General features: G+C 44.7%; 1 protein-coding gene across 5 annotated transcripts in view; it reads left to right on the top strand.

Moving 5' to 3' along the window:
• RGL1 (ral guanine nucleotide dissociation stimulator like 1) overlaps window positions 1-13,723 on the top strand; it is a 254,758-nt gene that overhangs the window by 224,404 nt on the left and 16,631 nt on the right. For all 5 annotated transcript variants that reach the window (XM_042924546.1, XM_042924547.1, XM_042924550.1 and 2 more), the window contains 5 exons: window positions 2,834-2,923; window positions 5,300-5,386; window positions 6,952-6,984; window positions 9,228-9,349; window positions 11,823-11,912. In XM_042924546.1, the coding sequence (XP_042780480.1) occupies window positions 2,834-2,923; window positions 5,300-5,386; window positions 6,952-6,984; window positions 9,228-9,349; window positions 11,823-11,912 (422 nt within the window). The remainder of the gene's footprint in view (window positions 1-2,833; window positions 2,924-5,299; window positions 5,387-6,951; window positions 6,985-9,227; window positions 9,350-11,822; window positions 11,913-13,723) is intronic.

Raw genomic sequence — 13,723 nt, 5'->3', positions numbered from 1 at the left:
AAAAAATGAAATCAAGGTACTTGGGTTCTCAAAAGAACCACTGAGAAAAACTGCTGGCCTCTGTTTCTAATATGATTTACAGTTGGGTAATCTTAGTCTTAAAGACCTGTCTTCTCTTCTGCTTCTGGGTGGACGTCATGGTCCACCTCTGTGCTGTTATGGCTGAGGTATCATAATAATTAGCAAAAAGCTAAGGTTTTCATTGTAATTGTTGGAAAAAGTGTTTTAATTTTTCTCAAAGGTTATCTTTTTTTTTTAAGTTTATTTATTTATTTTAAGAGAGAGAGTGTGAATAGGGAAGAGGCGGGGGGGGGGGGGGGGGCGGGGGAGAGAGAATCCCAAGCAGGCCCTGCACTGTCAGCACAGAGCCCAATGTGTGGCTCGATGCGGGGCTTGAACTCATGAACCGTGAGATCATGACCTGAGCCGAAATCAAGAGTCGGATGCTTAATTGACTGAGTCACCCAGGCACCCCTCAAAAATTACCTTAAACCTGTTATCACCTTATGATTTCTGGAACTTCGATAACTCTGAGCAGATAAATTGTAGAGTCCATGAATTTTAAAGCAGTAGGAAAGCAGAATGCCACCAAATCATCCTGGATCTTGGGAATCTTGGTGAGAACTCTCCCTGGTTGAACTGATATAAACAACCACGAAAAAGGCCTAGGGATTTGGCTGTGGTAGAGATGGATATGTAGTGAAGTTCCAAAACATACTGAAGTCAGGGTTGGAGCAGAGGCTGTTAGGACTGTGAAGGCCCTTTCAGGTAGTTACCATTAATTTCTGGGCTACCACGTAAGCAATACTGATTGAGAAGAATCCAGTGCCTGTGGAACAGCCTGGTAGAAGAGACCCCTCTGAGGCCCAGGAACAGGATGGCTGAGGGCAGCCAATCTCTGTCAAAGATAGAGGTAGAGAGAAGGTGGGACTCAGGTGAGAAATTTTCACTGGAGAGGGAGGGGAAGGGGAAAGAGAGAGAGGTGGAGGAGGACAGATACCAAACAGAGAGGGAGGGAATGTAAGAAGGAAGAAGGAGGTTGATGGAGAAAGAAAGAGAGATCTGGAATTCATCCCAACGTGGGCAGTCATTAAGGGTAACATTTCCAAAGACATGAATGTAGTGCAAAACAAGAAGGTGACTTTGGCAGAACGAAGAGGCACTAAGAGCCTGAGCATGGCCGGCAGAGGAGCCTAAGGAGCCAGAGTGAGGCCATCAGCAAACCTGTGAAAAGTTCCAGGGAGTTTCAAGGGATTGGTGTTGTAAGAGCTGCGGAGCGAAGGATTTGGGGCAAAGAAGGAGAAAACTGACACCGTTTGAGGTGCAAGTGTAGGTGTTCAATTGGCGCCTCATCTGGGAGAGCTGGCACCAGTCGGTCTCTTGAGTTACCCAGCCGGGAGTGGAATCTCACTGTCGAGAAACGTGAGGTCATGAAATGAGCAAGCCTGTCCTGAGCGCTCTTCCCTTCTCTCTGCTATTCTGTGGCTCTCAGGAGCCTTTTAACCTGTCAGAAATCCTTCTTAAGAGTTTTAGATATATCTTCAATAATTTCTGCACACAATTGACAAACTGGAAGGGAACCAGAGGGACTCACACAGGAAAGGGACACTTACCTTCAAGTCAGACAGAAATGATTTCTCACTCCAAGCAAATTCTTCAGAAGACGGGAGGGCTCACTCATCACCACCTAGCATGGGAAATGGCACATTTTAGGCCGCTTTCATTCATTCCCCAGGATAAAACTCTTAAGTAGGAGTTCGTTAAATGATACCGCTCCTCATTATTATTTGTCATAGGGAGAATTGCAATAGATCATGAGTCACTGCAGGTTCTGGACCCAGGTTAAGGCAGGTGAATGATAGAGGCCATTGGTGCCTCGCTGACATCGGAGAGGCCAAGTCACTGCAAAAGATGCTTTTGCAGCATGTGGCAGGGAAAGGTCACATGCTGTGGTGATATTATAAACCCCAGGAAGACTGACCGAGGAAAAGCTACCGTAGAGCTTATACCCAACTGAATTGTGAAATTTGCCCCCCATTCATACAGTTCCTGGAAAATGAGAACTTAACAAGACCTTGAAACCACAAAACCAAAACACTGTGTTCAGTCAGCAAACTGGAGTTTAGTCACTATTGTGGAAGAGTTTGTTGTAACAACAGACAGGAGGAGAGAAAGGGTAGCCGTCCGTCCTCAGGCGCCAGGAGGAAGGATTGACTTGTAAGAGTTCCAAACCTGAGGAGCAACTTGCGAGGATGGATTGGCCGAGAAAAATGGGGGGAAAAATGTGTGAAGGTCTGGCTTTCATAGGTTAGTGCCGCACCATGATACTGGACTTCCTCAGAAAACTTCCGGTACAAAAGTTTCCTTTAGCTAAGAAATACCACAGAAATCATCCCTTTTCTTTCACAGAATGCTGGCACATGTATTTCAGGCCCAGATCAAGAAATCACAAAATGTACTGAGGAAGCGATCTTCATTTCCAGGACATGTGATTACTCTGAGTGAAATTCAGGATATGTAAAAATTGTCTCCCGTTTGGGAATTGCCTGCCTTCTATTGACCATTGATGTTATGCCCGAAATCAGGGTTCTTCTTACAAAGCAGGGGGAACACAGGATAATCGGAGGCCAGAAGACCTTACTGCAATTAGACCACTTGCAACAAGCCAGCCAAACATTTCTATAAATTCAGCCCAGAGCCTGCTGGAGGCCTCTTCATTTTGTGTGGCACCGGGTGGCTGTGCAGAGGTTCTGTACCGGAAGCTAGAGGCCCCTGTGTTTCTTCCTAGTGGCCTTCTCCATCACTCTCCTCTGTGTGTGCTTCTGTGTCGTAGGAAGGAACCTCAAAATTTGCAAACCTGGACAGCAGTGTGAAAGAAAACCAGAAGCGGACTCAGAGGAGGCTTCAGCTCCAGAAGGACATGGTACGTATGGCCCCCGGTCTTCCCCGAGGGTCCATCAGAAGGCAGCCCTATGTGGGCGGTGGGGCTCCTTCCTGGCACCCCATCTACAGGATGCCCCTGCTTTCAAGAACGGTCTCCAACTTCTCAGCAACCCTGGGAGGTCTGTAGCAGAGACATTGTCACTCCCGCTCCCATGTGACCCAGTGGCAAATAAACACTGAGAGTCACAAATCTGAGCGTTCTCTGGAGCGTTTGTTCTTCTAGAGGTAAGGCAGAGTCTGCCGCGGGTAGGCTCCCTTCCCTCTTGCTGGCTTCCTCCATCCACTTCTGCCCTTGGAAGCTGCTGCTACCTTGGCCTTGAGACCTCCTGGGCTTCAGTTCCCCAACAAGAATGCCTGCTCTAGTCAACTTTGGACACACGGTGACCCAGGACGTGGGTGCTGAGGAAAGTGTCTGCTCCCAGGAGGACTTGGTCCACATACTGGCAGATCTTTTCGTTTGTTCGAAACCCTCTCCATTTTCCACTTTCCATACTAATCCCAAGGACTAACCAGACCTTTTGTTCCCCTAGTTTTTCAGTACTGAAAGGAGTACCATACCTTCCTCCTTAAGACTGAGAGATAGTTACCATCTTTAGCCTTATTTTAAAAACTCTTCTTTTAGCATGGAAGGGGGAAAACCAGAGAGAGGAGATGAAAGACTGACAACCTTTCTCCTCTTCGGAAGGTTGGACATAAATCAGAAACGTTGAGTTTGAATGATAGGACTCTTCTGTAACATAAAGCCGGTAAAACATTTCACAGCATTTCAGACTTTTTTTTTGGTTGTCCAAAGATAAGTTAAAAATAGCTATTAAAAAAATTATTTTAGTTCAGGCTGAGACCTTGTGCTCATAACAGGGAAGGACAAAACTGCCTCTGAGAATGAGTCCTCAAGGTGAACCTCTGCCGGAAGTTCTGGCCAAGAACTCCTACTTAGAGTTTTATCCTTCTGTGAACACTCTCGAACATACTTGTATGATCTCCTAGCCAGCCTCACATGGAGCAGCCTGGTCTTGCCCTGGCTGAGACATTGTTTTCTTTCAGAACTTCCATATGGGCCTGAATGATGTGAGGAGAAGGCGTCCATGCAAGCCCCTTTTTATTTTCTCTCCAGAATGGTTAGTGCCTCAGTGGCTTTAGGGAGAATTGACATGATATCAAAGGAAATTTGGTGACATCAATACTGTGTACACCTGCCGTCACAGTGATTCTACCTTCATTTCCAAGGGACAATTTTTTTTTAAGTGAACTTTTTATTATGGAGTTTACAGAAAAGTTCCAGAGAATGCATAGAGTTTCTGTGAAGCCCTCACTCCGTTTCCCCGATTGTTAACACCCTCTCTCGCTGTGGCACATCTGTCGACACTAAGGCACTAACACCTGCATGCTACTGTGAACTAAAATCCAGACTCTGTTCGGGCTTCACCACTTTTGCATTGGTATGCTCTTTCTGCTCCGGGAGCCTGGCCAGGGAACCACACCGCGTTTAGCGGTCCTGTCTCCCCAGTCTGCTCTGCTCTGTGATAGTTTCTCGTGACCTTGACAGTCTTAGGGAATACTGTCTTGTTATCCTTAGGATGGCCCACGGTAAGAGTGTGTCTGTGCTGTTTTCTAGTGAATATGCTGAGGTTATGGGTTTGGGCGAGGACTATCACAGAAGTAAAGTGCCATTCTCATCACATCCTATCAAGGAGTGTGTGACGTGTGGTGTCGTCGGTGATGTTCGCCTTAGTCACTTGGTTAAAGTAGTATTTTGCCAGATTTTCCACTTTGAAGTTATTATTTTTCCCTGTGCCACCTCTGTACTTTGGAAGTGAGCCACAAAGTCTAGCCCAAGAGATCATTTTAATAGTGACACTCCACCGTCTTGTGGCATCCAGTCTCCTTCGGTGTATGGCGTTCCACTCCTACTGATGGTGAGGCCATTCCAAACCACCAGGAGTATCCACACACTCTTAAAGAGAAAAGGCATCCCTTGAACAGCGTGCACACAATATGAATCCTTCCGTGAACACCCTCGAACGTACTTGTATGATCTCCTGGCTGTAAGGTTTGTTTTCATAACTTTGAAAGTTAGAGATTGGGTGATAGAATGCCTGTCTTTTTTAGAAGTTTTAAAAACTTCATTCACGGAGGTTAGCCCTAATGGCCCCAAGTCAGGTCTTGAATGGACTTTAACTTTTCTCCAGATGTTGTCAAAGCCCACCTGGCCATTCAGATACTGCTGCTTTCATCTATGAACGGTCACTTGGCCCATTTGGCCAACAATAGGCTCATTCACTTCCGCACGGAGGCTGTTGAAACCCTTCAACTTTTCAGTCACGACAAAGACCATTTTGGTGTGCTTGCTCTTCAGGGTGTGATGCAGGGAACTGTGCCCTACCTGGGCACCTTCCTGACCGACCTCACCATGCTTGACACTGCTCTTCAGGACTACATTGAGGTGAGTCGTGTGCACCTGGTGACTCGGATACCCAAGAGAGAAATTCACTTAATTGGTGTCTGTTGAGGGCCTATTATGTATCTGGCACTGTGTTCAGTACCACGAGGAATACAAAGAAGAGTAAGTGGCCCACAGTTCAGTGCGAGCTCTACATCAAAGCGGGCAGTGACTGTGGAAGTAGTAAGATTTCCAACAGAAATGCAGTGAGAGAAGAAAGCAGGCCACCGTCAGTTCCACACGCGGGGGTGACAGCAAGGCCTCATGAAGGAGCGGGTGTGAGAAAGACCTTATGTTGAGTAGGACTTTGGCACGTGGGCCTGAAGGGTGATCTGTCTTTATATTCCACTTGGTGGGGTAGGGAGGCAGTCAGATGCCCCGAGGCGCTCTGGTACTGTCTCCTGCATGCGTGCATGCATGCTCGCTCTCTCTCTCTCTCTCTCTCTCTCTCTCTCTTTCAGTGGGAAGAGAAGTGAAATTTAAGCCACTTGTTAGTAGCTGTAATAAAATACTAAGTGGAGAAGAAATTTGACATTTGAAATGAGATTTAAGGATTGCTCGTGTATCTGTTTACCTCCCCTCCCTGGTTATCTCATGAGATGAGCCTGCTTTCACTCCATCAGAATTAGCAGGCGGGGCAGTTGTTTTGCACAAACCTACTTCTGAGTTCCTTGTGCTGTTGTGGGCATGTGCATTCATTTTGCATTTCCTGAGCTCTATCTCTTCCCGTCCTCTGCCTCGGCTTATCTCAGGAAACACTCATTCGCATTGGGGAATTTTGGGGGAGTGACCAGTGATCTCGAAGTTAAATTCAGCCTACTGAGAACAGGAGCCGCTGGATGAAGAATTGAAACTTAAGTTTTTTGTGAGGCTGTGTAGAAAGGACTTCCCTTTTGATAAACCATTGACAATTTGGTTTCCAGTATGAGTCAATGACCGTCTGTTTTTGTTGCTTTGGGTCAAGAAATAAAGCGTAATGGAACATGTACTCAAGCTTTTGCCCTTACTGGCTCTACAAATATATTTGGATTCTGAATTGTAACTTCCTTATCATTACTACTTTAGCTCATTTCAGACTTTCTCTTTTTAATTTATATTACATGTGTGTGTGTGTATATATATATGTGTATATATATATATATATAGAGAGAGAGAGAGAGAGAGAGAGAGAGAGTACATGTGTGGGCAGGGGAGAGGGGCAGAGAGAGAGAGAAAATTTTAAGCAGGCTCCACGCTCAGCATTTAACTGGATGTGGGGCTTGATCCCATGACCCTGGGATCATGACCTGATCCTAAATCAAGAGTCAGAAGCTCAGCCACTCAGGCATCCCAGTATCAGACATTTTATAAGAAGGCTGTCTGCCTATCCTGTCCTATTATAATTAAAAGAATGTTTTTCTTGAAGCAAATGCTGCTTCTCTTCCTACATAGGAGCTAAAATTGTAGTGTCGTTAATAATTGTGACTTTATTATCCCTGTGATATATTTTAATGAGACATGGGACAATGTAGGGCTGTGTTTCAAAGTAGCTTGGTTTGTCACTATTTTTTTAATTTAATTTCTTTCAGGGTGGGCTGATAAACTTTGAGAAAAGGAGAAGGGTAAGTAGAGGTCTTGGCTGTAGTTTTCCATTTTACTTCGTCTGGGCATAAAAAAAAAAAAAAGAAGAGGAGACTTAAGTTTTCAATTAGCATCTATCAAGCATTTATCATATACCATTGTGACTTGTGCCTTCCTATGTATTACTCCCCCAGAGTGCTGTGAAGTAGGTTTTATCTTCCTCAACTTGACCAAGGGTCTCCTGGTAGTGGACCCAGGACACAAGCCCTGTCCTGCTGCTCCAGAACCCACATTTCTTTCCTTACCACCCCCTGCCCCGCCCATCTCATTGTTTCTAATTAGCTTGGGCAACAACAGGTTCACCCTGTGAAGGAGAAGGGCCTTCATAAGAGTAAATGACATAGAAGAGTTAATAAAGATGATGAACTCTTGGTCTGAGGGAGGAAAGGAGAGGATCTTCACTGTTACATGCGGATGGTTATTCTTTTCCTTTCTTGTCAACACGAGAAGGGGGTGTTCAACATCAACTTGAATGTTTCTGTGGATAGAATAGTGGATAGTTTTGCACTGCTCTGAAAAAGATAGAACAGAGCTTTGAAAATTTACTATGGTTTTAGAGTTAAAATAGTGTGTTTGAAGAGATATGTAAATGATTCAAAGGAGAATGAGCAAAATAATGCCTTCACCGCCCCCACCCCCGCCCAGCACTCCTTGTTCTTTACTCATTCATTCATTCATTCATTCCACAAATATTGCTGGCATACTTTACTTAACATGGGTGGACCACTCTGATAGGTTTGGGGATTGCAGCAGAGAAAACCCGGAGCCCCCTGCCCTCATAAAGTTCACAATCCAGGAGGAAGGTAGACAGTAAGGAAGTTATAATACAGCAGGTAAGGGCTTGTGAGAAGTAGCGGGTATCACAGGAATATGTAGGAGGGGCATCTATCCCTAACTTGTGGAGCCAGAGAAACTTCCAGGAGGAAATAACATCGAGTTAAAATCAAAACTTCAGGAGCCAACCAGGCTGAGCTCACTGGTAACAAGATACGCTAACATAGGCAACTTTAAGTCTCCTGCCCCTGGCAGAGTAGAGCATGATGATAAATATTCCTTAAGGATATGGAGACCAAGAGCTGAAGTCATTGGATGGGAAGTTGATGCCCACAGAATCTGCTCATTGTTGAATTTCTTCTGTCATGTCCTGGAATGATAAAACAAATTTACTTATTGCCCTCCAGAGTTACCCATCTTTGTCCTTGAACTTGGGAATAACCCTGGATGGTACTCTCTTTCCTTTTAAGACTAGCATGTTAAACCTTTGGAAAATTTGAGTATTAAAGCTAAAGCTTATACCCTTTGTTGACTTAAAAAAAAATCTTTATTGAAACATCGGAAGAAGTATAAATAATACTGGACATAATTATATACTTGCTTCTCTTCTGAGCTTTAAAAGATTTAGTTAAAGGATTTACTGGAGTAGTAAAAACCCAAGGATTCAGGAAATCCAAACATTTGAGTTTATGAGGCCCTAGACTGTTTAGCTTTTCAGCTCTACCCAAACTTATTTACTGAGGGGTAAGGGTTGAAGAAGATGGGGAAGGGAAACCTAGGAGCCTCCTGACATAAAGTTCATTTTTGCCTTTATCTTTTAGGACATAGTCATGGAAATTTGAAATGTACTTTGCAAGTACACAACTTTAAAAAATAACTTTTCTATCCCTAGAATGAAAACATAAAAGAGAAAAAGGAAGCCACTGTGGCTTTAGGTAATAACTAGTTTGGGTTGCTCTGCTAGCTTGTTTTATTCATATAAATTGCTTTTTCAAGGAGAAGGGAGGATTGACAAATAAACATACAAAGACTTCAGGGATTTAGAGTTAAAATTAACAATTCTTTTTTAATTTTTTTATGTTTATTTTTTAGAGAGATAGACAAGAGTGTGAATGGTGGAGGGGCAGAGAGAGAGAGAGGGAGACACAGAACCTGAAGCAGGCTCCAGGCTCTGAGCTGTCAGTACAGAGCCCGTTGCGGGGCTTGAATCCACAAACTGTGAGGTCATGAACTGAGCTGAATAAAGTCAGATGCTCAACCAGCTGAGCCACCCAGGCGCCCCTAAAATTCACAATTCTTTTATTTCTAAGAAAGGCAGTACTTGAGAGTTCTCCTCGATGTTTTTCTCCATTGTTTATCCTAATGTGGTGTGTTTTCGTGTTGGAAAGATGTATACACTATTTGGTTGGCCTTTTTATTTACTTTCTTTTTGGTGTTCCGTCTGCTGTAGGAATTCGAAGTGATTGCCCAAATAAAACTCTTACAGTCTGCCTGCAACAGCTATTGTATGACCCCAGACCAAAAGTTCATCCAGTGGTTCCAGAGACAGCAGCTTCTAACAGAGGAGGAAAGGTAGGTACATGTATTGCCTGTCAGGATAGAGCTAAGGCGTCGGCGAGAGGAATACTACATCCAGTTCCTCACTTGCCCCTTTATTCAGCAACTATTTATTGACCAGCTACCAGATTCTAGATCCTCCGTCTCCAAAGGGTAATGGTATAGCAGGAAAAGCTGAACTGATGTGTCAGAAGATGTGCTTTCACATTCTTGGCTCCACCATTTATTTATCTTTGTAACCTTGAACAAGTCACTTTTTCTGCCTGATCTTCAGCATACTCATCTATAAAATGCTTGTGAGGATTAAGTGAAATCATATTTGGAAAAGCATTGTTAAAGTGAAGGTCACCACCACCACCGTCACCATGTTTGTCATTTTTGTTCATTGGTACCGGCTTTCCAGGGAGCTTTCAACTGGGAAGGAGAGACAGATTCATGAAAAATTGAAATATGGTGGGTAACTAAACTGCTACGGGATCTGGAGGCAGGAACATTTCTTCAGGATGAGGGAAGGTAGGGAAGATGATCGAAAAGGTGTAAATATTTGGGCTAGGCTGTGAAGGAAAAGGTAAGATTTCACCAGGAGAAGTGGGAAAGAAAATTCCGTACAGAGGGAAGAACATGAGCAAAGGCTTGGTGGCCTGACATGGTTGGCATTTGGAAGAACAGTGAGAATTCTGTTGGCTGGGACACAAGGGACAGTTTTCAAAGTCTTGGTTGATATGCATGGAAAAGGACATTAACTCCAGTGCTTTGACTGTTGGCCCAGCAAGGGTGTTAGTCTTTACCCTGTAGTCTAGCAGATTGGAATCTACAGGCCATATCTGGCATACCACATGTTTTTACATTTTTAAATAGTTCAAAAAAAAGGGAAGACTGTAACATGGACAGTTATTTGACATCTAAGTTTTAGTATTCGTAAATAAAGTTTTATTGGAATACAGCCCATTCATTGACATCTTATTTATGGTTGCTTTCATGCTTTAAAGGCAGCTAATTAGGTGGGAGAGAGACCGTATAGCCCGCAAAGCCTAAAACACTTACTATCTGGTCTTTTACAGAAAATATTTGCTGACCCCTGCTGTAGACTGGGGGATATCCTTGAAAGTTTACCATCAGGGAGAGCAAAACTGACAGCAAAATAAGTATTTGGCCAAAGAGGACATTGAGATTCAGAGAATAACTCAACTAGTCAGTGATGGAGTTTGGACTTAAACTCCAGTCTTCTTGACTCTCCAACCTAGACTCATCAGGTGGTTGTATAATGGTTGGGCAAATCACATAACCTCTGTGTGCCTCAGTTCCCTCATTTGGAAGATCGATTATTTCTGAGGTCCTTTGTGATCCCTGTTACATTAAAACCTATGATTCAGTGCTCATTGGTTGGTGAAGATTTTTTTTCTTTGCCATGTAGAAAATAAAGCAGTTACTGCCTCTCTCTACATTTCTGCTCTGATGATCAGTTTGTATGAATTAATTTTCTCTCTATGTGTACGTCCTTCTCACATAGGGGACGTACATATCATGGCTAGTGGTCTGGATCGGAAAGTCTAGGCCCACAATATCAGCTCTAACAATTAACTTTTTGTTAATTGTAATAATTGACTTTTTAGTGATTAGAAGAATCTTGCTAAACATATCCTATTTTTTCTGTCAGATTTATAACCACCTCTAGAGCTTAAGCTAATATTTGCAAAATTCCTTTATCGACGAATACCTGCATATGAGCAAATACCTGGATGCATCCTTAGGTTTAAAAAAAGTACACATAATTAACGACTTACCGAGCTACTATTTACCACACTGACCCTTCCTCACCTACTCACAACCAAGTACATCTATTTAGAGCTACAAGCTTTCATAAAAGACATTTCAAGTCATATATAAATTCCTCTTGTGCTTATGGAAGTTACGTACATCTGCCTGGCATATAGATGTCCGAATTTGGAGCGTTTTTAATTTAGGCTGTTTCAGCACTTAAAAATCATATATAACACATCTTTACCAATAATATAACTGCCTCTGTTCGTTAAAGATTAAATAGTTTACAAAAGTCTCTTCTTTCATTTCTCTTAGACAAAGAGTTGAGCACGTGCAGACACACACACACACGAAGTGATGAGGGGAGGGTACCAGACCAGAAGTAATTCTCCCCCTGGCTTAGTAGCGGGATGAGAATGATCAGGAAGCAGTGGAGTCAGCCTTCAATGCTGCCAGAGCACACAGTCCCTCTCCGAGGCATGCGGCACTAAACAGCCTCGGTCCATAGGCCAGGGTGGGGGTGAGGGGAGGAAGCACACATATAAATTTTTAAAACTTGGCCATGAAGTCCACACCCTCTGAGATTGGTGGGGGAACAACATGGTGTGTATCTTTACCTTGAACGGTCAGAGACTTCCTCTAAAACAAAACGGGCAGACCGTGTGCACTTCCGCCGCTTCGTCAGTTCTCAGGCTCTGACCTCACAAGCTCCCTTCTTCTTCCCCAGCTACGCCCTGTCCTGCGAGATCGAAGCGGCTGCTGACGCCAGTGCCACCTCTCCCAAGCCTCGGAAGAGCATGGTGAAGAGGCTCAGCCTGTGAGTGTCACCCGCGGGTCCCAGAGGGTCTCATCAGAGAAGGGACAGGATGTTCAGTACCGCAGCCCTGAGCCAGGGCAGAAGTGAAGAGCAGTTCACTCACCTGTTAATCTTTCTGTCGTGAACCCAGTACCTGTTCTGAATCGATTCCTTCTTCTCCACTGTTCTCTCTGGTATGGGCGACCATCATCTCTTACCTGGACCACTCCCACAACATCCTTACTGGCTTCTGGCCCCAGCCTTGCCTCAACAGTCCATTCTCCACCAAATAGTCTGGTATTCGCATAAAACACACACCAGATTATACCGCTTCCTTGCTTAAAAACCTCTGATGCTTTTATTGTAAGATAGCACCCAGACTCCTTATCGTGGCTTAGGAAGACTCTCGTGATCTTCCCCCAACCTTCTTGACCACCTTCCTCTCATCCGACCTGCCCCCTTGTTCGCTGAGACCCAGCCATGCCCAGCTTCTAGCCATCTGCCAACCACACCAGGCTCGTTCTTGCTTCAGGGCCTTTGCACCAGATGTTCCCATGGCCTGGCATGCTCGTTCTCTGTGGCCGGTCCCTTCAGATATGGGCAACAGCGTTCGCTCCTGAGAGACAGCCCTCTCTGATGCCGCCGCCTTCCCCCATCACTCTCGGTCACACTGGCTGCTTCCTGTGGCGGAACGTAAGCCGCTGGAGAGCGGGACCCTTGTCCATCACACTCGTGGCTATTTGCCCAGCTCAGTGCCATGCATGCAGGAGGCACTCCATAGCCAAGTTCATAACTCCTGTCTCCCTTTGAGGAAAATCAGGCGTCCTTACAGTGGCCCTCACGACCCTTCAGGGACTGCCATGTCATCCCAGCCCTGCCTGTCCCTTAACTGTCTGTCCTCATCTTTTTCTGCTCACTCTCCTCTGCTCTCCAGCCACCCACACCTCCCTGAACACGCTAGGAGTGCCGTTTCTTCTGCTCAGAACACTGCTCCCCAAATAGCCAAATGACTCACTCACTCACTCCCTTCAGATGCTTGCTGAAACATCACCTTCTCAGCCTTCTGCCAACCACCTTACTTAATACCATGCCCCATCTGCCTTACCTCCCGTGGCACACTCTGTCACCTTCACCTGCTTTGAATTTCTCCACTGCCTTTACCTCCGTGTGACATACTGTTTGCTGTATGTGTCTGTTGATTATCTCCAATGCAGAGTCCACGAAGGCAGGCACGTATGTCTGGTTTCTGTTCCTTGCTGTCTCCCCGGAACCTAGAATGGTGCCTGGCACATAGTAGATAATTAATAAATATTTATTGAATGAATAAACTGAGCCATGGGCCAACACTGTTTTAAGGACAATACACGTATTTTTCATCCAACCCACAAAATAACCTAAGTGCTAGGTCCTATTGTTATGCCAACATTATAAACCAGGAAAGTAAGGCACAGACGGGGTAAATAGTGTGTTAGTTATTGGAAGATCTGGATTCAAACTCAAGATTTGGCCATAGAGCCAAGATACCTTTTTACTATACTGCCCATGGGAAAAATACTTCGTGAAGGAAGAGAGGAAGGAAAGATGGGGCAGGAGGTAAAAAGTGGAGGAGGAAGAAGATGAGGGAAGGAGGACAAGGCAGAGGGAAAGTGTGCAGAGGGTGGGAGGAAAGAATGAGAAACTGTTAGCTTAATTAGCCCCCGTGCTTTGATGGTAGCCATTTTTACAGAAGAGCCATAGAGGATCTAGTCTGTGTCACCAAGTTGATCTCTCAGACGTTAGACTCCAAGAGACGTCAGGCTAATGAATCAAACGAAAGCCAAAGAGGTCAGTGC

The sequence above is a fragment of the Panthera leo genome, chromosome F3 (assembly GCF_018350215.1).
Source record: "Panthera leo isolate Ple1 chromosome F3, P.leo_Ple1_pat1.1, whole genome shotgun sequence".
Taxonomy (NCBI): Eukaryota; Metazoa; Chordata; class Mammalia; order Carnivora; family Felidae; genus Panthera; species Panthera leo.
The sequence above is the reverse complement of the archived record's forward strand: the minus strand, read 5'-3'. Positions and strand labels throughout refer to the sequence as shown.